The following is a 23,373-nucleotide window of genomic DNA, read 5'->3' on the forward strand; positions in this document are numbered from 1 at the left end:
GCAGGTACGGGGTCTGCCAGTTTTGATTAGGCGTGACCTCGCTTTGCTCCTCCTCGACGCGCAGTGCCTCACCCTCGGGGGCCGAGGGTACCTCGGGCTGAACCGAGGGTGCCTCGGGTCGAGCTGAGGGTGCCTCGGGCTCGGGCGTGTCGTCGACCTTGACAGAGGGTTGATGCAGGTCTCGGGAGAAGACGTCTGGGGGAACCGTTGTTCACCCCGAGGCTATTTTAGCCAGCTCGTCCGCAGTCTCGTTGTAGCGCCGGGCGATGTGGTTGAGCTCGAGCCCGTAGAACTTGTCTTCCAGGCGCCGAACCTAATCGCAGTAGGCCTCCATATTCGGGTCGCGGCAGTGGGAGTTCTTCATGACTTGGTCGATGACGAGTTGCGAGTCACCACGAGCGTCGAGGCGTCGGACCCCTACCTAGATGGCGATGCGCAACCTGTTGACCAGAGCCTCGTACTCAGCCACATTGTTGGACGCCGGGAAATGGAGGCGTAGCACGTAGCGTAGATGCTTTCTAAGGGGCGAGATGAAGAGCAGGCCTGCGCCTGCTCCTGTCTTCATCAGTGACCTGTCGAAGAACATGGTCCAGAGTTCCGGTTGGATCGGAACTGTTGGGAGCTGGGTGTCGACCCATTCAGCAACGAAGTCCGCCAAGACCTGGGACTTGATGGCCTTCCGAGGGGCGAACGAGATTGTTTCGCCCATGATTTCCACCGCCCACTTTCCGATTCTACCCGAGGCCTCTCGGCACTGGATGATCTCCCCCAGGGGGAAGGATGACACCACAGTTACCGGATGAGACTCGAAGTAGTGCCGCAACTTCCGCCGTGTCAGGATCACTGCGTATAACAGCTTCTGAACTTGTGGGTAGCGGATCTTGGTCTCGGACAGTACCTCGCTGATGAAGTAGACTGGCCTCTGGACGGGCAATGCATGCCCCTCTTCTCGTCTCTCAACCACAATCGCGGCGCTAACCACCTGAGTGGTCGCGGCGACGTAGATCAAGAGGGCTTCTCCGGCAGCGGGAGGCACCAAGATGGGCGCGTTGGTGAGGAGCGCCTTCAGGTTCCCGAGGGCTTCCTCGGCCTCAGGGGTCCAAGTGAAGCACTTGGCCTTCCTTAAGAGGCGGTACAGAGGCAGGCCTCTTTCACCGAGGCGTGAGATGAAGCGGCTCAGAGCCGCAAGACATCCCATAACTCTCTGTACGCCTTTCAAGTCCTTGATGGGCCCCATGCTGGTGATGGCCGTGATCTTCTCCGGGTTGGCTTCGATGCCCCGCTCGGAGATGATGAACCCCAAGAGCATGCCTCGGGGTACCCCGAAGACACACTTTTTGGGATTGAGCTTCACGCCTTTCGCCTTGAGACATCGGAATGTCACTTCAAGGTCGGAAAGGAGGTCGGAGGCTTTCCTTGTCTTGACTACGATGTCATCGACGTAGGCCTCGACCGTCCGGCCAATGTGTTCGCCGAACACATGGTTCATGCACCGCTGGTACGTCGCACCCGCATTCCTCAAGCCAAATGGCATGGTGACATAGCAGTACATGCTGAAGGGTGTGATGAAAGAAGTCGCGAGCTGGTCGGACTCTTTCATCCTGATTTGGTGATACCCTGAGTAGGCATCGAGGAAAGACAGGGTTTCGCACCCAGCAGTGGAATCCACAATTTGGTCGATGCGAGGCAGAGGGTAGGGAACCTTCAGACATGCTTTGTTTAGACCAGTGTAGTCTACACACATCCGCCATTTCCCTCCTTTCTTTCTCACAAGCACAGGGTTGGAAAGCCATTCGGGGTGGAATACCTTTTTGATGAACCCTGCCGCCATTAGCTTGTGGATCTCCTCGCCTATGGCTCTGCGCTTTTCTTCGTCGAATCGGCGCAGAGGCTGCTTGACGGGTCGGGCTCCAGCTCGGATATCCAGCGAGTGCTCGGCGACATCCCTCGGTATGCCTGGCATGTCCGAGGGACTCCACGCGAAAACGTTGGCGTTTGCGCAGAGAAAGTCGATGAGCACTGCTTCCTATTTGGGATCGAGCTTGGAGCTGATCCGGATCTGCTTGGAGGCGTCGCTGCTGGGGTCAAGGGGGACGGACTTAACCGTCTCTGCTGGCTCGAAGTTGCCGGCGTGGCGCTTCACGTCTGGCACCTCCTTAGAGAGGCTCTCCAGGTCGGCGATGAGGGCGTCGGATTCGGAGAGGGCCTCAGCGTACTCCACGCACTCCACGTCGTATTCGAACACGTGTCGGTACGTGGGGCCAACGGTGATGACCCCGTTGGGGCCCGGCATCTTGAGCTTGAGGTAGGTGTAGTTGGGGACGGCCATGAACTTCGCGTAGCATGGCCTCCCCAATACTGCGTGGTAGGTCCCTCGGAACCCGACCACCTCGAACGTGAGGGTCTCCCTTCGGAAGTTGAAGGGTGTTCCGAAGCAGACGGGAAGGTCGAGTTGTCCGAGGGGCTGGACGCGCTTCCCGGGGATGATCCCGTGGAAAGGCGCAGCGCCTGCCCGGACCGAGGACAGATCAACACGCAGGAGCCCAAGGGTCTCGGCATAGATGATGTTGAGGCTGCTGCCTCCGTCCATGAGGACCTTGGTGAGCCTGACGTCGCCGATGATGGGGTCGACAACGAGCGGGTATTTCCCAGGGCTCGGCACGTGGTCGGGGTGGTCGGCTTGGTCGAAGGTGATGGGCTTGTCGGACCAGTCTAGGTAGACTGGCGCCGTCACCTTTACCGAACAGACCTCCCGACGCTCTTGCTTGCGGTGCCGAGCCGAGGCGTTCGCCGCTTGCCCACCGTAGATCATGAAGCAGTCGCGGACCTCGGGGAACTCTCATACCTGGGGATCTTCCTTCTTGTCGTCGTCGCGAGCCCTGCCACCCTCCGCGGGTGGCCCAGCCCCGTGGAAGTGGCGCCGAAGCATGGCGCACTCTTCAAGGGTGTGCTTGACGGGCCACTGATGATAGGGGCACGGCTTTTTGAGCATCTTGTCGAAGAGGTTGGCACCTCCGGGGGGTTTCCGAGGGTTCTTGTGCTCGGCGGCGGCGACAAGGTCCGCGTCGGCGGCGTCGCGTTTCGCTTGCGACTTCTTCTTGCCTTTCTTCTTGGCGCCGCGCTGAGTTGACGCCTCGAGGGCATCTTCCGGTGGGCGGCCCTGGGGCTGCTTGTCCTTCCGGAAGATAGCCTCAACCGCCTCCTGGCCAGAGGCGAACTTGGTGGCGATGTCCATCAGCTCGCTCGCCCTGGTGGGGGTCTTTCGACCCAGCTTGCTGACCAGGTCGCGGCAAGTGGTGTCGGCGAGGAACGCGCCGATGACATCTGAATCGGTGATGTTGGGCAGCTCGGTGCGCTGCTTCGAGAATCGCCGGATGTAGTCCCGGAGAGACTCTCCCGGCTGCTGTCGGCAGCTTCGGAGGTCCCAGGAGTTCCTAGGGCGCACGTACGTGCCCTGGAAATTGCCGGCAAAGGCCTGGACCAGGTCGTCCCAGTTGGAGATCTGCCCCGGAGGCAGGTGCTCCAACCAGGCGCGAGCGGTGTCGGAAAGGAATAGGGGGAGGTTGCGGATGATGAGGTTGTCATCGTCCGTTCCACCCAGTTGGCAGGCCAGCAGGTAGTCCGCGAGCCACAATTCCGGTCTCGTCTCCCCCGAGTACTTTGTGATAGTAGTCGGGGGTCGGAACCGGGTCGGGAACGACGCCCGTCGTATGGCGCGGCTGAAAGCCTGCGGACCGGGTGGTTCGGGCGAGGGACTCCAATCCTCCCCGCTGTCGTATCGTCCCCCACGCCTGGGGTGGTAGCCTCGGCGCACCCTCTCGTCGAGGTGGGCCTGACGGTCGCGGTGATGGTGCTCGTTGCCGAGGCGACCCGGGGCCGCAGGCGCTATGTTGCGCGTGCGCCCGGTGTGGACCGAGGCTTCCCGCATGAATCGGGAAGTCGCGGCGCGATGTTCCGAGGGGTACCCCTGCCTTCGGGAGGCGGAGCTTTCAGCCCGTCGGACCGCGGCGCCCTCCAGGAGATTCTTGAGCTCTCCTTGGATTCGCCGCCCCTCGGTGGTTGATGGCTCCGGCATCGCGCGGAGAAGCATTGCCGCTACAGCCAGGTTCTGGCCGACTCCACTAGAAGCGGGTGGTGGCCTCACCCTGACATCGTCGGCGATGCGGTGCTGGAAGCCCTGGGGTAGATGGCACACTTCCCCGGCCAGAGGTTGGCCCGCCCATTCCTGCCCGACGTCCCGGCGGACCGGCTCAAGTGTTCCTGCTCCCTCGTCGAGCCTGGCCTGCACCCCGCGGATTTGCTCGAGCTGTGGGTCATGACCCTCCGCCTGAACGGGGACCACAGCTAGCTCCCGTGGGATGTCAACGCGAGGCACAGGCCTAGGGAGATCACCGTTCTCCGGCATACCAAGATGGTTGCCTTCGGAGGGACCCCCTAGATCGACGTGGAAACATTCACGACTTGGGCCGCAGTCCTCGTCGCCGAGGCTGCGGCTACCGTCAGAACAGTCGGAAAGGCAGTAGTCGCATGCGGTCATGAAGTCCCGCATGGCACTAGGGTTACGAAGTCCAGAGAAATCCCAACAGAAGTCGGGCATGTCGTCCTCCTCGGACCCCGAGGGACCGTAGGTCGAGGCGTCTGTCAGCCGGTCCCAGGGCGACCGCATACGAAACCCCATAGGGTTTGGACTCGCCTCCACGAGAGCGTCCGCCAAAGCGAAGTCGCTTGGCGGGTCGAGGCTGAATCCAAAGGGCGTGAGATGGGATCGGTGGGTACCTCTTGGTCGACGGGCGGTGACGAAGTCACGTCAGGGACTGACTGCACCGTCATCTCAGGTACGAGGGTGACGCCCAGCAAGCCTTTTGCGAGCGTGCTGGCGTCGTCCGTTTGCTTGGAATTGGCGTGTTGCGGGGAGACGACGCTCGTTTTCGTCTCAAACGCGAGGTCGATGCCCGACGTGCCCCCCATTGGGGCGCCGGCGTCGTCGACTCGCTCGACAGTCGACGAGGTGCCGCCTCCTGCTTGGCCTTGGTTGCCCCGCCTCCTCCTCCGTCGGCGGGGGAGAGGGCGGGGTGAGCTCGAATGTTGTTCTTCCACCACGCGGGGAAGACGTCGTCGATTCCGCCACCGGCGGGCGGGCTGTCGGCCGCCATTGTCGCTGTCGCACGGCGGGGGAAGGAGTATCATGTCGTAGCTGCCGTCGAGGGACATGAACTCAAGACTCCCGAAACGGAGCACCGTTCCGGGCTGGAAAGGTTGCTGGAGACTGCCCATCTGGAGCTTGACGGGAAGCTGTTCGTCAACACGCAGCAGGCCCCTACCTGGCGCGCCAACTGTCGGCGTTTCGAGACCGGGGGGTCCCTGGGCCGACGAGTGAAATGTCGCCGCGTGCCCCAGCCCAGATGGGTCGGCGCGAGACGGAGCGCGAAGGGGGGAAAAAACAGCAGAAGCGAGAGATAGGTGGAAATCCCGTGGCCTTCGTGTTTGTTCCGCGCCCAGGTTGGGTGCGTTTGAAGTAGGGGGTTACAAGCGTCCACGCGGGAGGGGAGCGAGCGGCCTCACGCGAGCGCCTGTCCCGTCCTCTTCCCCGCGCGGCCAACCCTCTCTAAGAGGGCCCTGGTCCTTCCTTTTATAGGCGTAAGGAGAGGATCCAGGTGTACAATGGGGGGTGTAGCAGAGTGCTAACGTGTCTAGCAAAGGAGAGCTAGCGCCCTAAGTACATGCCATCGTGGCAGCCGGAGAGGTTTTGGCACCCAGTTCGTGTGGTGTCGTGGCCGTCGGAGGAGCGCTGGAGCCTGGCGGAAGGACAGCTGTCGGGGCTTTCGAGTCCTTGCTGACGTCCTCTTGCTTCCGTAAGGGGGCTGAGAGCCGCCGTCGTCATAGAGCGTGCGGGGCGCCATCACTACTTGTCTGGCGGAGCGAGCTAGATGGGACGTCGGTCTTGTTCCCCGTAGCCTGAGTCAGCTTGGGGTAGGGTAATGATAGCGCCTCCTGTTGACGTTGTCGGTCCGTGCCCTAGATTGGGCGATGTGGAGGCTCCTCCGAGGTCGAGGTCGAGTCTGTCTTCTGAGGCCGAGGTCGAGTCCGAGCCCCTGGGTCGGGCGAGGCGGAGACCATCGGCGGAGGCCAGGGCTGAGTCCGAGCCCTGCAGTCGGGCGAAGCGGAGTTCGTCGTCTTCCGGGGCTGAGCCCGAGTCTGAGCCCTGGGTCGGGCGGAGCGGAGTTCGCCGTCTTCCGGGGCCGAGCCCGAGTCCGAGACCTGGGTCGGGCGGATCGGAGTTCGCCGTCTTCCGGGGCCGAGCCCGAGTCCGAGCCCTAGGTCGGGCAGAGCGGAGTTCGCCGTCTTACGGGGCTGAGCCCGAGTCCGAGCCCTGGGTCGGGCGGAGCGGAGTTTCCTATGGTGCCCGAGGCCGGGCCTGGCTGCCTGTCAGCCTCACTCTGTCGAGTGGCACAGCAGTCGGAGCGGCGCAGGCGGCGCCGTCCTTCTGTCTGGCCGGTCAGTGGAGCGGCGAAGTGACTGTGGTCACTTCGGCTCTGTCGACTGGAGGACGTGCGTCAGGATAAAGGTGTCAGGCCACTTTTGCATTAAATGCCCCTGCGATTTGGTCGGTTGGCGTGGCGATTTGTTCAGGGTTGCTTCTTGGCGAAGACTGGGCCTCGGGCGAGCCGGAAGTATGTTCGTCGCTGGAAGGGGGCCTCGGGCGAGACGTAGATCCTCCGGGGTCGGCTGCCCTTGCCCGAGGCTGGGCTCGGGCGAGGCGTGATCGAGTCCCTCGAATGGACCGATCCCTGACTTAGTCGCATCCATCAGGCCTTTACAGCTTTGTGCTGATGGGGTTACCAACTGAGAATTAGTAGTAATGAGGGTACCCCTAATTATGGTCCTCGACAATTATGTTATTATATGTTCCCGTTGCAATGCACGGGTACTCATCTAGTCAGCTAATAATTGTAGACAAAACGAATTACTTATTAATGTATTATCAGATCAGAAGATAACTGCAGACGAGCAAACTAGCAATCGAGATCAAAGCTAACAGTAACCACCGCGGTCCACTACTACGGACGGGGAGCGGGTCGAAGGCCCAGGAGTTCTCGCTACGGATCGCCTCCTCCTCCTCTTTGGTTAAGTCGTTCTTGATGTTGAAGGTCTTGCGGATCTCCTCCGGTGACTTGCCCTGGATCATGTCGACCACCGCCCGACAGGTCAGGCCCTGCAACCCCTTGATGTCGAGATAGTTGGCAGCCATGATGAGGTCGAAGAGCGTCGCCGGCGCGACCTTGACGAACTCCGCGTCCCACTTCTTGAGGTCGACCTCGCCGCCGCCCCGAGCTGATGAGGCGCTGGTGGTGGCGTGGACGTGCTTGTTGCAGTACTCAATGACCAGGGCGAGAGTTTTGGAATTCACGTTGGGGAGCGGGATGACGTTGTCGGCGCAGTCGTCCTCGATCATGAAGCGAATGATCTCTGACTTCATCATCACCGCCTCCTCCACCTCAAACTCCTCGAAGTCGGAGCTCCTCAGCGTAAGCATCTTCTTCTCAGCCATTGGTGTTGACTGAATGCTTGCGACTGGACGACAGGTCGAAATCCTCGCTAAGTACGTGCGGCGCGTGACAGGATGATTGAATACGAACGGAAGGACGTGACCTGGAGCAGTCAGCGTTTGGATTGACGATGTTTGAAAACGAACGAACGGAAGTCCAGGAATCTGTTACGGCGGTGTTGGTGGTCGGAACTGGAGATGGATGGGACGCCTGCTCGTTGCGATCACGTCGCGATGGATGAACAGAAGAAACGATGGGATGGATGGAACCAATCTGCCGGCACGCCTGAATTTATAGGGGTAGAAGTAGAACCAACTAACCAGGCTGCCCGGCCGACGCGGAGTCTGCTTGTGCCCGTGTGTTCGTGTTAGGATTCGGAAAACCTGCCTGCTGCATGGGCCTAATCCTGCGTTTTCCAGCAGCCCAGCAAAATCCTGGTTCGATGGCTAGTGACGTGTCAGATGTACTCCCTATGCATAAACGCATCTCTCCTACGTTGCTGTTGTGCTAGATAAATCTACACGAAGTGGCTAAACTAGAATTTACAATTGAAATTTACTTTTAATTTGTCATATTAAGAAATGACAAAAACAAAAATTGTGTACCTTGATGAGTTATATAACTTTGTAGTTGAAAACATTTTCATTTAGGGATTTTGAAAATTGTCTTTGCCTAGTGCCAAAAAAAACTCTCGGAAAAAAAGCTCTTTGCCTAGTGTTTTTTCCGACACATGGTACCGAGTGTTTTTTTTTGCCGAATGTTTTTTGTTTAGCACTCGGCAAAGACGTTCTTGTTAAGTGCCCGAAAAAACACTCAACAAATTATTTGACACTCAGCTAAGAGCCGAATTTCAATAGTGATTATCGATATAAGCAAATCTTATATACATGTGCTTCTACTTATCAACTCTTTTCCGATGATTTTACGCCTACATATATACTGTTAGTTTTATAGTGTCTATGTACATTTTAAGATCCTACAGTCGAACTTGACATGGTACGCTGGGCGCGCTTATTTCTATATAGGCCAAGTCGCCTTTTTTAATTCCATCCATCACATTCCTTTCCAACGGATGACGTTTCTTCTTTTTTTTAATCACACAACAACATGTCCACGTCGTCGTTTTCCCCTCGCCACACGATCGACATCCAACGGAGAGAAGCTGGCCTCTAGAACCTTCGCGTCCTTCAGCAAACGATGAATGGATAAGGCTCCTTCAGTCCTTTCCTTCAACGGCTGCCACCAGACCAGAGTCGCCTCCTCGTCCTTACTGCTACACTCATATGGTAAATCTTACAACGGCCGCGATAGTAGTAAATCTACCCATAGATATTACTGTCCTGCGTACATACACCCATGACAAAAAAAAATAGTTCTATCGGATTGTCCATGTTGGAAAATTAACATGGTCTAAGATTAATTTTATAATGTAGCATAAAACATAAAACCCAGATCTACTGACAGATAGTATCTATGACTCTAGAACAAAATAAATCTAAACTAACTCAACGAGATTAACATATAATAAAAAAATCACGACAACTGATCTAATCATAAGACCGTCATTGTAACACCTTAAAAATCCCAACTTTGAAATCTAGGAAGAATTCTCCCGAGATTCAAATAATGGTGTTCTCAACATAATGTTATGAATACAAAAATCATCATCTGAATTAAATTACTCTTGATTTTTTTTCATTTAGGCAAAGTCCTCCAAAAAACATAATAAAATATCTTCTAAACCAATATTTCACTTTTGAAATCATTTATTTTGACCAAGATGAATAATGTGTGTGCATTGCTTACTTGAATAAATTTCCCAAATAAATGAGAAAAATAATTAAATTGCACCCATGTTGAATTTTGATTGTGAGTTTCAATTGAAATGAAAACCCAAACTCAGATTTGAATTGGGATCCAATTTGAAATAAAAAAATAGAAAATAGAAGAAAAATAATAAATGGGAAAAACAAAAAAGAATAAACCTAGGCCTACTTCGGAATCGGCCCAACTTCCTATTCCCTCCGCAGCGATCGCGTAGGCCGACGGTCGGTCCACTACTAGGAATCAGTCGTCGTCCCCTGTCCACGCTCGAGTGTTGCTGCCACCTCCATGTGGGCCCCACGACCTTGATCTCCCCACCCTCACGTACACTAGCACTTGGTCACCGTCACGTGGGACCAGGTTGTCATCACGGTCTTCTTGCTCCTGCCTTCCTCGGTCTCTCACCCGAACCAAATGGGGAGGGACAGCATCACTACCGTTACGGAATGGACGGCACGAACACCCCATCCGGATAAAGCTCGATCCCAATCGTCGTGAAAACCTGGGCATATATATGTGCCTGCGCCCTGCCCTCTGGGCTAGTCCTGTAAGTCTAGGCCGTGCCCATTGGGCCAGCACGAGCCCGACACATTTTTAAAACCACGAAGCCCGGCCCAGCAGCCCGGCCCAGCACGGGAGGAAAATAGCCGGGCCAGCACGGCACGTTCATCGTGATGGGCCGTGCTTTTGCTTTCGGCCCGACGGCCCACATGACCCGGCACGGGAGCTTGGGCTGTGCCCGGGTCGGCCCGGCACGGAATAAAGCCCAACAACACGGTTAGGGTTACGGGACCGGCTTATATGAGGCGCGGCGTTAGGGTTACGCGATTTACTTCCTCTCCCGAGTCTCCCGAGTCTCGACCTCTCGTTTCTCTTCCTCGCCTCCCTCGTTCGCGGTCCGCCGCCGCTCCAGATCCAGCCTCCAACCCGCCGCCCTCTCTTACAGCTGATCCATTCGGTCTTCAACTCCAGTACTCTACCAGACCACCACCGAGGAGAGGAGAGTACGGCCCCAGCACTCTAGCTGTCCAGCCCCAGGCGGCCACGAGCGAACGAGCCCACTCCCTATGTGGAACGAAGCATCTTGCTTGCGGAAACGCCACATGCAGTCCACCACCGGGGGGCGCAGAGGCGGTCGACGATCGATCCGGGAAGGCAGCACCGAGCGGGACGGACGATCAGGATCCCGGCGGGAGGTTCGGGTAGGCGAAGTTGGTGCGCGTGCGGGCGCCGCGGAGGGAGCGCGCGGCGCGATCGTAGGCCACGGCGGCCTCCTCGGCCGTGTCGAAGGTTCCCAGCCAGTGCTGCTCCTTGGTGGCCGGGTCCCGGATCTCCGTCGCGTACAGGCCCCACGGTCGGCGCCGCACGCCCAGGTACTGCGTCGTGTTGGCGTCCGCCTGGGGCTCCGCCACGAGCGGACGAGCCCACGACCGCAGAACGCACCGTTGCTGCTCGCCTGCGCTGCGCTGCTCTGATCCAAATCCATCCCAAGGGAACATCTATCGCCGGTCGGCCCCTGTGTCTGGCGTGCATTGGACCACGACCAGCAGGCAGCAGCCCCACGCACGAGCCAAGATGCGCACGGCCAGCGTGACGGCGACAGAGAGGCCGAGATGCGTGCTTATCAGAACTGAGGAGACGTGTCGTGCCTGGGCCAGCACGGCCCGATGGAAGCCCGTCGTGCTTGTGCTGGGCCTTACTTCTACTCGTCAGGCCCGGTAAGGCACGATCCGACTCTATTTCGTGCTAGTTAGGCCCGACTAACCGAGACCCGAAGCACGGCGAGCTCGTGCCGGGCCAGCACGGCACGGCCCAACTTGCAGCACTACTGTGGGCTAACTCATGGACAACGCGGGGGTTATCCCAGTGGTGCTATTTGAGAAAGGGAGCTGCCGTCGTCGTATCTCGTGTCCGCCGTCGATCTGGGGCGAGTATATGGTCCGGGAGAATCGCCGGGACACGAGCGAACTAATACTCCCTCCAATTTGACGATGTGATGAGCGGGGCGGGCAGAATTGATCGCCGGAGCGTCAACTCCGCCACGGTCCCACGCTACGCCATCGCCAGATCGAACACCACTCTGATAACGGTGAGAATCTTCCCCATATAATTCGCTATGCCTTTCCGTACATATAGTGTCGTTCGCCGTAGTGATTGGCCGGCGGGGGCGGGCGTTGGCCGAACGCCGGTGAGGCTCACCGCTGTTGATGGCTGGGCACCGCCGTGGCATCGTCGGGCTGAAGGAGAAGATCCATGGCCGACCGATCTTATTCGTGCGGCTAGGATTGATCCTGGGCGGTCCGGTTCAGCCATTAAATACAAACTATTGATCCATGTCTCGACAGTGCGGATTAGATTATTGTTTCATTAAATCCTATTCGTTGGATCCCAAATGTGCGCGTGAGATTAGAAGCTCGCGTACCTGTTCGTGATGACGAGGACCTAATTGTCATCACTGATCCGCGATCGGACGGCCCAGGCACGATGATACCCCTTCGCGGGCAAAGTTTCTAAAGAACCCCCAAACTTTTGTCAAATAAACCCGTCGTCCACCTTTATGTAAAGATCACAGCAGAAAGGTTTGTATTCTTTAGAATTTGACCCTGAGTTTCCAGGAAATCATGCCCAACATCCTTACTTTAAGATAAAATAAATAAAACAAAATAAGGATTACAGAAAAGCCTTTTATAATTCTTTTCAAGTATAAAATAATTAGAAAAATGCCTAGAGTCTTAGCAAAACTATATCTTCTCTGTTTTAAATCTGATTCGATCCATTCAACTTGCGATGGCTTAGTAATAACATTGTCTGCGCCATAACAACATTAGTTTTACCATAACACATATTTTTATAATTGGATATTGTTTAATCTATGTTTAGTAGATTAAGCTTGCTGATCAAAGCTAACCTATCTATAATAATAATCTGACTAAAATATAATATCTATTCAAGCTATTGTACTTAGATACTAGATGAATGTCCTAGATTTAAAATATGCATGTGAGCATTATACCCATTTGAGCAACAGATAACTGCCCTTCAGACTTTACTATAATAAAATTATGAGCGCCGAAGAGTTTGTAGTTTGTATACACCAGAGTTCCGAAGGTTATATCATAATGTTATTGAATATATGTCGAAGAGGCAATCGCAGTGGTACATGAGAACGCTAATTGGTCCTTATAGTAAAATCCCATTACATATACGAAGGGATACATGTTTGAGGATCATCTTAACTGTCGACGCCGCCTCTCTCTAGGTTGTCGACGCTCAAGGCATTGTGGTCGTTTCTGTCGTTGTGCGCAATAGCCCTCCAGCACAGTGGTATTTCAACATCGTACGTGTGGATACCATGGAGACGTTGTTCTTGTTGCAACAGTGTTGAAGAAAAGAGTGATGTTCTACTACTTGTGCTATGTTGACGCCTTCTTCTTATGTTACGCCACATGTCTAGTGGTAACTATCCATGATTCGATACTTGCATGTTATCTTTGGTTGAACGTGGTAGATATGCTAGTGTGTGGCGTGCATGTTTTCCAATAAGTATGACCTTAAGATAGCCTTAGTTTTTTTAAATAACATCACAAAGACAGTGCACATTACTATTAATATAGAAGAGATTGTACAAGGTTTCCTAGGGTATTCCCCAGAAATGGGGCAAGCACATTGCAGCTAAAGGATTTACAAAGTTTGTAGGATCGCATGTGGCTAGGATTTACAGAGCTGGTAGGATCGCCTATAGCTGCTTGGCGCCAGCGGTGCCCTAGAGCTTGGCCTCCTCCTTGATTAACGGTAGAAGTGCCGACCCATTTCTCTCCCTCTGCTAAAAAGTATGTGAGTTTCTTTCTTTCCAGGTTTCCAGACTATGAGTAGGAGCATGGATTGTGCCCCTTTTTAAGTGTCCTATGCAGGTAGCCCAATCATGAACCACCAGTCTCTGACTGTCTAGGATGTCTGCTACATCAGTTCGAGAGATAGCCATACTGCAATGGCCCCCACAAATCCACCTCAATAATTAGCATTAGACAATGAGGTGTTGGGCGGTCTCTGACATACTCCTGTATAGGGCACAACAGGGATTGTGCGCCCACCCGTGGGTTTGCCGTCTACTCGATGTCCAGAACTAGTTTCAAATGATTAGCCAGGCAAAGAGCATGCATTTCGAAGGTGCCCAATGTTTCTAGATAAGCGCCTTGAAGTGTATTCCAGAGTGTCCCATGAACTGTGCTCTATAGGTTGATGTTGTTGAGTAGGATTCCGCTTAAGTGAAGGCCCATGTTATCGCATCTTCCTTGTTGTGCATAAGGTCCACTGATTGTATGATTGTCCATAACTCGACGAATTAACTTAAGTGGTTGACTATGGAGATCTCTTGCAAGTTTATACTTCTCACCCACATCCATGGTAAACTAGCGCTTCCTTGATCGACAGTTTTAGTTTGCCGGATGCCGTGAAGACGTTGGGCACTATGTCTTTCGGGCGTCGACCGTGGGCCCATGCGATCTACCGTAACGAAGTTTTTGCTCCATCACCATTTTTTATTATTTTTTATTCTGCAAAGAGTAGTCGATCAGTCTCGGTGCAAGGTGTTTGTAGCCCAGCCCATGAAGTGTCTGGCTTTGCCCATTCTAGCCAAAACCAACGTAACCACAATGCTCTAGCAAAGCTTTTAGAATCTTGCACTCCTGGGACACCAAGGTTAATTGGATGTGTCACTGTTGGCTAGTTGACTCTGCATTTCCCTCCCGTTAAGTTTTCTCGTCTGACCCAAAGGAGCATTCTTCTTATCTTGTCTATGTCCTTTAGCACACTGTTTGGTAAGTGTGTTAGTTAGCTACAAGGACAAAACCACCTTAGTTAGTATAATCCTTCTGGCATGAGTGATGTTGCACCCTTTCCATGTTGCCATCCTGCTTTGCACCTTGTCCAGTAAGTATTGAAATCCACTTTTGGCAATCTAGATATGATCAAGGGGATGCCGAGGTATTTGATTGGGAAGTGCGATCTACCCGTAGGAAAGCTGCAAGAGTTTCATTGAGGTTTTCGTGATTGCATCTAATTACTAGGAGGGGCGATTTCTAGATATTTATTCATACACTAAACGCATGTTCGAAGCCCCGTAGAATGTAGGTCAGGGCATCTAACTCACATTTGATGAGTTTGATGAAGACGACTTTGTCATCTGCGTACATTGAGATACAAAATTGTGATGTGTTGATGGAAATCTATGATAGAATTCTGGCTTGAGTCACTAAGCTGAGCAGTTTTTACAATGACTCCATTGCTAGGACAAAGAGTAGTGGCGATAAGGGGTCACCTTGCCTTAGCTCCCTTCCATATTAGAATGATTGTCATGGGATCCCATTGAGTAACATTGGAGACGATGATGTGTCCAGCACTGAAGCGATCCAGTTTCTCCACCTGGTAGGGAAGCCAAATCGAGTTAAAAGGTAGTTCCATCTAATAGAGGCGAAAGCTTTTGAGATATCTAGCTTGATAAGAAGCATTGGAGATATGTTTTGATGGAATTTTCTTGCCATACTGTGAACATATAGGAAGTTATCATGGATGCTTATACCCTTGATGAAGGTGCTTTGGCACTTGGATATGATGTTCGCCATTACTAGGGCGAGCCTATGTGATGGTAGCTTCATAAAAATCTTAGTGACACTATTTATTAGGCTAATGGGTTTAAAGTCCTCATTTTTTCAATATCCTCGTTCTTTGGCAACAAGATGATGTTAGCCTCATTGAGTATGTCAAAATTTTGAAATCCCTGAGCATGTAGAATGTGCATGACCGCTATTAGGTCATTCTTGATGATGGGCCTACAAGATTTATAAAAACCACCCACAAAACCATTAGGCCCTAGTGCCTTATCTGTGGGTGTTTGCCCAATAGCCTACAGAATTTCATACTCAAGTAAATGGTGTGTCCAGATTGACGAGGTCGAAACTTTAGAGGTTCAAGGCATCCTACTTTGGATCATATTGCCTCATTTATGTCTTCCTCGCTAATGTGTTAAAAAGAGATTTAGCAATGTTGGCATTACCCTCATGTGACGTTGCCCAACCTCCCTTGAAGTGTAAGTGCTAGATAAAATTATTTCTTCTTCTCCTGTATGCCTTCTTGTTCTTTCAATGATGGCCTTCGCCATGACGTGTTTCTTGAGTCTGGTACACAATAGTATTTCTTCGAAAGATAGCTCCCTCAATTCTTGTGCGGTCTTGAGCTGTTGTATCACATCCAGAGTTTCGCGTCCTAAAATAAGAACTACAAGAATTCAGGTTTCAACTCTAATTTTGAAGGTTGAAAGGTCACAAAGTTGGAGACACTCAAATTCCTTCATCAATAACTCTTTTCTATGGTTGATGAGAGTGTTTGGATTAGATGCTTGTGCTTGTATATATTTCCCTCGCGCCCACCTGCGCCCGGTCATCTATCGATTAATCCTGCTCCAGTCATCCATGTGTCTCAGTTCTAGTGTCATCCTCTATCCATCCATCAGTTCCCCGTCCTCCTTAGCACGAATTAGCCATCCAATGTATAAATACTTGTTTATAGGACCATACGAACACACGCCTTGTGTCCCTTCTTTAGACTTGTTAGGATATGAGTCAATTGTCTATCTCTTATTATCAGCTTAAACTTTTGGCCATGGTGCATGTAATTTAAAATGGTATATGAGTCAGAGGTGACGGGTTCGAATCATAGTCAGTGCAATTAAAATAAAATAATTGTTGTTTGTTTCTATTGCATGTCTGAGATCTAAGAGAGGCTCGATGTGAGGCAGGGCGTACGATAGTGGTTTCTATGTTGTGGATGATAACAAAATCAATTGTCACACCCAGATTTAAGGGATAAACCGAGTGCATCTCATATGTGCGCCAAAAAAGAACAACACATATAATGACAAAGTGTATAGAGATAAATTTCATAAATATCATAAATGTCATTATTACATAGCGGAAGTCTTACAAAAATAAATGATAATAATAAAGCGAACTAAACGTCCATCCTTGGCGCCATAAAGCTGACTAGGAAACGCCACCTAGATCAATTTGTACTCCTCATTGTACGTGATAGTAGGCACGGCCCGATCTTCCGTGAGATACGATAACTTGATTGAGTGGAGATCTCGACATTGATGATCCAAGGCTCCAAGCGAATGGTTCCTCGCAATCACTACACCACGGCTCCGTTGGTTATCACCCGTGACACACGAATGACCTCGCCACGATGGCTTATCCCTGCAAGCGCAATCAAGAACACAAGCAAGAACAGGAAAGAAACGCAACCAAAATTGTATTGATTACGGGATGGGGTCTCACAAACCGATGACGGCGACATTGTTCGATGACAGAATTGATCTAAGCAAAACCCAAAACCTAATGTGGCAGCGGCTGCTGAATAAATAGAGTATTAGGGCATGTGTGACCCCTGGACTCGCCCCTAATGGGCTTCGACGCGATACACGGCCCAACGGCCCAACAGACGGTGTCGCAGCACCAAAACAGAATCTGAACGTTGAATTGTTTCGACGATTCCCGTTGACTCTAGATGAATTTTAAGGTGGAACCAGTTGGGTTGTTTAGATAACCTCCTTATCTTTCCAACCATATCACGTCTATCACAATCGGAGTCTGGATGCATCTTAGGCATCCATTTTAGTGCAGACTGGTCCTGAAACCCGAGATGGAGACGCAGCTGAGTCGGACTTGATCTCCTTCCTGTTGTGGCCGCCCTTGCTGCTCCTCCTCAACACCTTGGCCTTTCCCAAGTCCTTGCTGGTCCTCTCCAAGGTACCTAATCATCAAAACATCCATGGCCCCAAGTGTAAGCTCTGAAACACAATTGACTAGGGTAGAACGTACATGGAGATTTAGCTGTCGTGCACGAGATCGTGTTATTGGTCCATTCATTGTATGTATAGAAGTGATGTCCTCATCAGTACGGCTTCTCCTGGATCACCTGTTCTTCTCATGTGGGGGGTTTATATATCGCAAGTGTGAGCTCACAAAAGATTATAGCTCAATAAGTTATGGGGAATAATGTGCATGAACTCACCAAAGGTGACAGTTCATGTGAAGTGTAAGGCTGACCAATAAATAAGGGTTGAAGCTGAGCATTGCTTTTAATAAGTTGGTCAAGTTTTATTAGCAGTTACTAAATGTAAGTAAATACCAAACCAGAGTAATAATAGATCAAAATTAATAATAAATCTCAATGTGATGCAAATGACAAATTGAATTTAATTCCATAATTTAATCATGCGAGAGTCTTGAGCTGCTCATGACCACGAGCACGGCTACTATACCAGTTTTACACTCTGCAGAGGTTGTACCCTGTACCCACAAGTCGTGTATCCCATGTTGTTTGGGTTTGCAAGGCCCTTAGACACTGCCGAGATGAATGGCTAGGGATCCACTATATCCACTATATTGTTTGGGTTTGCATGCCACGGTTGTTCCCGTCTCAAGCTTCTTCACCATGTAATCACAGTTATCTTGAGAAGGTTGAGCAGTGCACTTCCCTTTTAGTTGTGTCAAGCTCATTCTTAGCCTCTCATTTTCATCCTCGAGCTTTTGACATGTATCACCTTTTTGTTCCTGGAAATTCTAGCTCAAAGGAGGATTTGCTTGTCGACGGACAACAAGCATTAGCACATGGTAATATAGTTTCAATTTGAATACATGTGCATGAGTGAGATTGTTGGGATTTTAAGTTTTCTATCACAACCTCATGAGCAATGTTTAACATGATATGATCATCCATAAGATTTTCATGAGAACATAGAAGCATATCATGTTTTTCTTGAAAAGCTGGATTTTCAATTTTTAGCTTTTCTACTTGGTCCTTAGGCAAGGCATTCTTATTTACCAATTGAGTGACACAATATAAAGAGTTATCTTGCTCAATTGAAATAGTCTCATACCTTTGGACTAAGTCAACATGAGAGCACTTTAGCTCATCATGTTCTTTAGTCAACTCTTCAAAGCATTGGCTTTTATGGTAATAACATCTTCTAGCATTTGAAGAGCTTCGCTTTGCTCTCTTGCTCTTTTTAGAAGTTTGAGCATGACCGCCTTATCTTCTTGGCTTAAATGAGCGTAGAGTCGGATGAAGCTTCTTTCATCCTCCTCATCCTCATTTGTGCTTCCGCTATCATTTTCATTAGCCACACAACATATGTGGGAATCGAAATGGGAAGACAAACCTTTTGGAGAGGTGGATTCATCGTTTGGTCTCCAACGTTCATTTTCTTCTTCTTCCTTCAAAGGGTTAGTTTCACAAGGACTAGAGGAAGTAGAAGCATCATATGAACTAACATTTTTGGACTCATCAAATTTACTTCTAATTCTAGTCCAAATATCATGCGCGTCATGAATAGATTCATTATAATTCATTTTGAAGACACGGTAATCTTCTTTGCTAAGAGAATTACTTAAGATGTCATAAGCTAGGTAGTTTAAGCGTATACATCTTTGATCTTCCTCGGAAGCATTTTTCCCATTATAACTAGAGGGTATAATACTCTTGTCTAAAATTTGTTCTAATTGTGAATCTACGGTTCTAAAAGCATTTATCGCACTAGTAGACCATGAAACATAATTAGAACAATCCAAAAGTAATATCTCAAGAGTTACCTCATTGTTTTTCTTCGGAGGTGTGTTCTTGTTCTTTTGGGATCCTCTACGAGCCATCATTTTGAGTTGTTAGACTCAATATGAAGTGCCTAGCTCTGATACCAATTGAAAGTCGCCTAGAGGGGGGGTGAATATGCGAAACCTAAAAATTATAACTCTAAATACAAACTAGATCCCTTGATTAGTGATTGGAACAAGAAGCACAATTATTGGAGTGTAAAACTAAGTCCCTTGCTTGTAAAGAGTGTTGCTAAAGAATGCGGATTTAGCAAATCAATACAACTAATAAGTTTATGGAATATAGAGCAAGAGGGTTTAGGTAAAAGGAGGAACAACGCAAGTTCTTTCTTGCAAGGCGTTGCTTCTCTAAATGAGAATTTAACTTGAAGCAACACAAAATAATATTAGCAAGGAATAGTGCAAGAGAACTTAGAGAGGAAGAAAACAAACAAATCAAAAGTAATAAGCACAGGAGACACGGGTGATTTGTTTTACCGAGGTTCGGTTCTCGAGAACATAATCACCGTTGAGGAGTCCACCAAGGATGGGTCTTTTTCAACCCATCCCTCTCTCCATCGATCACCAAGACCGGCGAGCTCTTCTTCTTCTTTGTCAACAAGAGACCGAAGTCTCCGCAAGGCCAACCACAAAGATAAGGGGCTCTTGCTAACTTAACAATGAATGGGAGTCAAAACTCCACGCTCAAATGATCACAAGAGGTAGCACACACTTTCTCTCAATAATTCTCACAAGGCACTATCACTAAACGCACACGAGTAGCTCTTTCTTGCTTGATCTCTCTTTTGTGGCACTTGTGAGGCTTTGATGTGTATAGAAGTGTTGCTCTAGTAGATAGGAGTGAATACCCAACTCTTGTGTATGAAATGGATCAAAAAAATTGCATGTGAATGGGCTGGTTGGGGTGGCTTTTATAGCCCTCAACCACCCATATAGCCGTTGGGGCGCATCTGCCAGAAATTGCACTGGCGGACGGTCCGCGGCTAGGGCCCGGACGGTCCATGACCCTCCAACGGTCGATTCTGACATCTTCAACGGATACTTCTGACAGATCAACGGCTAGATCAATGGCTATCTGCCTCGGTGACACCATGCGGACGGTCCGCCCTTGGTCTCGGACGGTCCGCGCCAGCTCTATAATTCCTTTTGCTCAACTTGTCACCTTCGGGCTGAATCAGGTCTTCACATGCGGACGGTCCATGAATTATAGCCGGACGGTCCGCACTGTTTAGTCGGACAGTCCGCGGTTTAGTCAGACAATTCGCGATTTTCAGTTCCTGGCCGAAGTCGAAACGGTATCGCGGACGGTCCGCCGCAAGGGCCCGGACGGTCCGTGCTTAGATGTTTTTCCAAAAAAGCTTCTCCTGTCTGGAATAATCTATGGTATTCCGGACAGTCGATTTAGAATAGTTGTAGATGAACTTATGCACCTGTGAAATGATCAACTGGGCAAACTGGTTAGTCCACAAGGTTTGTGATGGTCGTCAAACACCAAAATCGATTATAGGAAATGTTGAGACTATTTCCCTTTCATCTGCAACTATATCATTTATATCTAGCTCAATATGTGGACTCTTATGTTATACTAGGTGAGTGCCCGTGCATTGCCACATACGCACAATTACATAAAAACAAACATATATATCCTCGGCATCAATATACCACAAATCATTTGCACAAATGAATACCACCACAGCTATAGATAGACAAATCACACACTACAATCCATCAGATTTTTGTCGCCTCTTGCAACAATACAAAAGTTGTTTGATAAAAGTATAGTGTGCAACGATTACATAGAAATAAACAACATATGTATTCTCGACATCAATATATCACAAATCATTTGCACAAATGAATGCCACCACAACTATAGACAGACAGATCACACCCTACAATCCACTGGATTTTTCCCTTCCCTATGTGTCCAATGTAATACAACAATAATATAGGCTTGATAAGGCAATACACCTATGCAACCTGTGCGATGACCGATCCGGTCGATCAGATGGTCACCTTGGTCCAAAGAGCTCCATGGCTTCTACACCAAGCGAGCATTTGTCCGCTGCAAAATCCATGTACTTTTGAAGTAGGAGCTCCGATGAGACGAACTCTGGCGTGTCTACGTTCTACGACACCTCCCATCTCTGTGTGAGCCCGTCTCCTTCCACCTGATCACCTCGAACATTCTAGGTCAGTGAGACAAGTGGTACTGACTCAACCCTATCCTAGTTGCTACCTAGGCCATTGTCCACCAAAGAAAGGTAGCTGCTTTTCTTTATGAAGTTTCTTAACCTGGAAACATGGTCGTGGCAAGAACTCTCAAGAGACTAAACTGAAGGGCAAAGCAAAACAAGGTATAAAATATAATAAAGGAAACATAGGCGATTTTCATCTATAAGTTTTAAAGAAAATCTGAAATTGGATAAGTAAACACAAGATGCATGCTTACCTAGTCGAGCATTCCACCTTTCTGATTTGCTACTCTTCCAAAATCCAACGCCTTCTTACCAGTGATCAACTTGACTAACAGAACCCCAAATCCAAACACATCATACTTCTTTGATGACTGGCCAATGAAAGTTGAAACATGATAGTACGGAAAATGAAATCCTTCAGTCACTCATAGCTTCCTCAAGCATAGCTTCTTCTATGACCTTGTCATTGGCACGTCCACTGGATCATTATCTCATGAAAGTTGATGCACTCCTGTTTCAACACTCCTATAACAAGAAATAGACTCTTTCAATTAATTGACCATATCCTTAACTGGTGTTTCTCATAAGTATATAACACCAAAAAAACATACATTCTCCTCCAGATCCCATTGTAAACTTGGCAAGTAATAAGACTGAAGGATTTTGTTTTTTAATAAGGCTGAAAGACATGTTTCCATAGCAGCAAGCCAACAATCCAGTTAACTAAATCTTGAATGTAGCGCGAAGTTACTATTTCTTGAAATGATGTTTTCTTTCTTAAATGTTCAGTATGTCTTATCTATGGGGAAATCCATAAAATTGCTAGCAAGTATTGTTGAACTTAAAAGATTGGCACATTAGGTTGTAGACAAAGGAGTTATGTTACCAGCTGGGATCAGAAGCATGATGGCATTGGAGCAGTTAGAAGGTGTTGATGTCTTCAAGCAAACAAATGTCTTTGCCCAAGAACTTGGCCATCTCACATATCTTAGGAGAATAAGCTTCTTTTTGCGTCATAAGGATCCCAAGGAATTTGATACAGTGGGAAGCGAAGATTTGAGGTTTCCATATGATCACAAAGACAGAACCTAAGAGAAACATTTGGCCAAGTTGTTTACTAAATAAACATTCAAATCAAGTACATAAAACATAGAGTACATCACTTGAAGACCATGGCTGTTATAGAAATTCCTCAAACTACTAAGCTAATGAGGAAATCCAAGATGAATCAGGATGAATAAAGAATTCCATATCCCAAAGTCATTAACTGTAATATGAATTATATGTAGGTTCAAGCTAAAATAAATAGTATGGTAGCAACTAAATAAAAATAGAATCAGCCAAAACTGAAATACTAACATCCAACATCTTGATCATCCTCATCCTGCCATTTGTCCTAGTCAGCCTTCAAGAACACAGGTGCCTTGCCCTCCTTTTTCAGCAGCCTTGGCCACCACCCACTCTCATCTTTCTTGACCAGGTAGCATATGGTTCTTGGAGGCAACAACTGCTTTACTCTCATGCAAACAGGAAGACTAATAGAATTATAACATGAAAAGCAAAATCGGACCCATGAAAATCCTCATAACCATACTCAAAAGTACATATCTAAGCAAAAGATGCTACTACATAATATTTGCCAACACCAGCAACTTGCAGGTTGTTGTCATTGGACACAATATTCTCATATTCCACCTCAGTTAAGAAAGTAGTATCAGACACAAACGTAAGCAGTAGCAGTTAAAACAACAATATCAAATGTGAGGCACCAGACTGGAGTTCTTGTTTCCAAACTTGGTTTGACGATCTAAAAGCCCCATGAAGATTATTTTCTATTTCAGACATGATGGCAGGAAATTACAGAACATTAAACATGATGGTATTGATGTTGCATGTGAATCAATCCAAGTACTACTAACTAATAAAACAACCAATTTCTTATTGATACGTTAAATACTTAAATGTCATAGTACATAGCAAATCAGCTAATCAGGTACTTTAAATTGTAATTTGGCAACCTGTCAGCACAAAATGAGAGCTGCTAATGGGCTTAGATCCAAACTAAACCAACCTCAATCCATAAATGCACAGCTACCTCACCGAACCAGTCTAATCCACCTACAAATACTCACAACCCAC

The 23,373-nt window shown here is 49.3% G+C and overlaps 1 protein-coding gene and 1 long non-coding RNA gene across 2 annotated transcripts; both read right to left on the reverse strand.

Annotated features, from left to right (window-relative positions):
• Nucleotides 1-6,982: 6,982 nt before the first annotated feature.
• Nucleotides 6,983-7,789, reverse strand: LOC103648149 (SKP1-like protein 1). Its single transcript, XM_008672638.3, has one exon. It carries the CDS (start codon nt 7,547-7,549, stop codon nt 6,983-6,985), a length of 567 nt encoding a protein of 188 aa, XP_008670860.1. The 5' UTR covers nt 7,550-7,789.
• Nucleotides 7,790-21,280: 13,491 nt separating this feature from the next.
• On the reverse strand, nt 21,281-22,512 carry LOC103648150 (uncharacterized). Its single transcript, XR_002267760.1, has 3 exons — nt 22,121-22,512; nt 21,489-21,745; nt 21,281-21,331 (listed from the first exon to the last, which is right to left on the reverse strand). It is a non-coding gene; the product is annotated as an uncharacterized lncRNA (long non-coding RNA).
• Nucleotides 22,513-23,373: the final 861 nt, after the last annotated feature.

The sequence above is a fragment of the Zea mays genome, chromosome 2 (genome assembly GCF_902167145.1).
Source record: "Zea mays cultivar B73 chromosome 2, Zm-B73-REFERENCE-NAM-5.0, whole genome shotgun sequence".
NCBI classification, from domain to species: Eukaryota; Viridiplantae; Streptophyta; class Magnoliopsida; order Poales; family Poaceae; genus Zea; species Zea mays.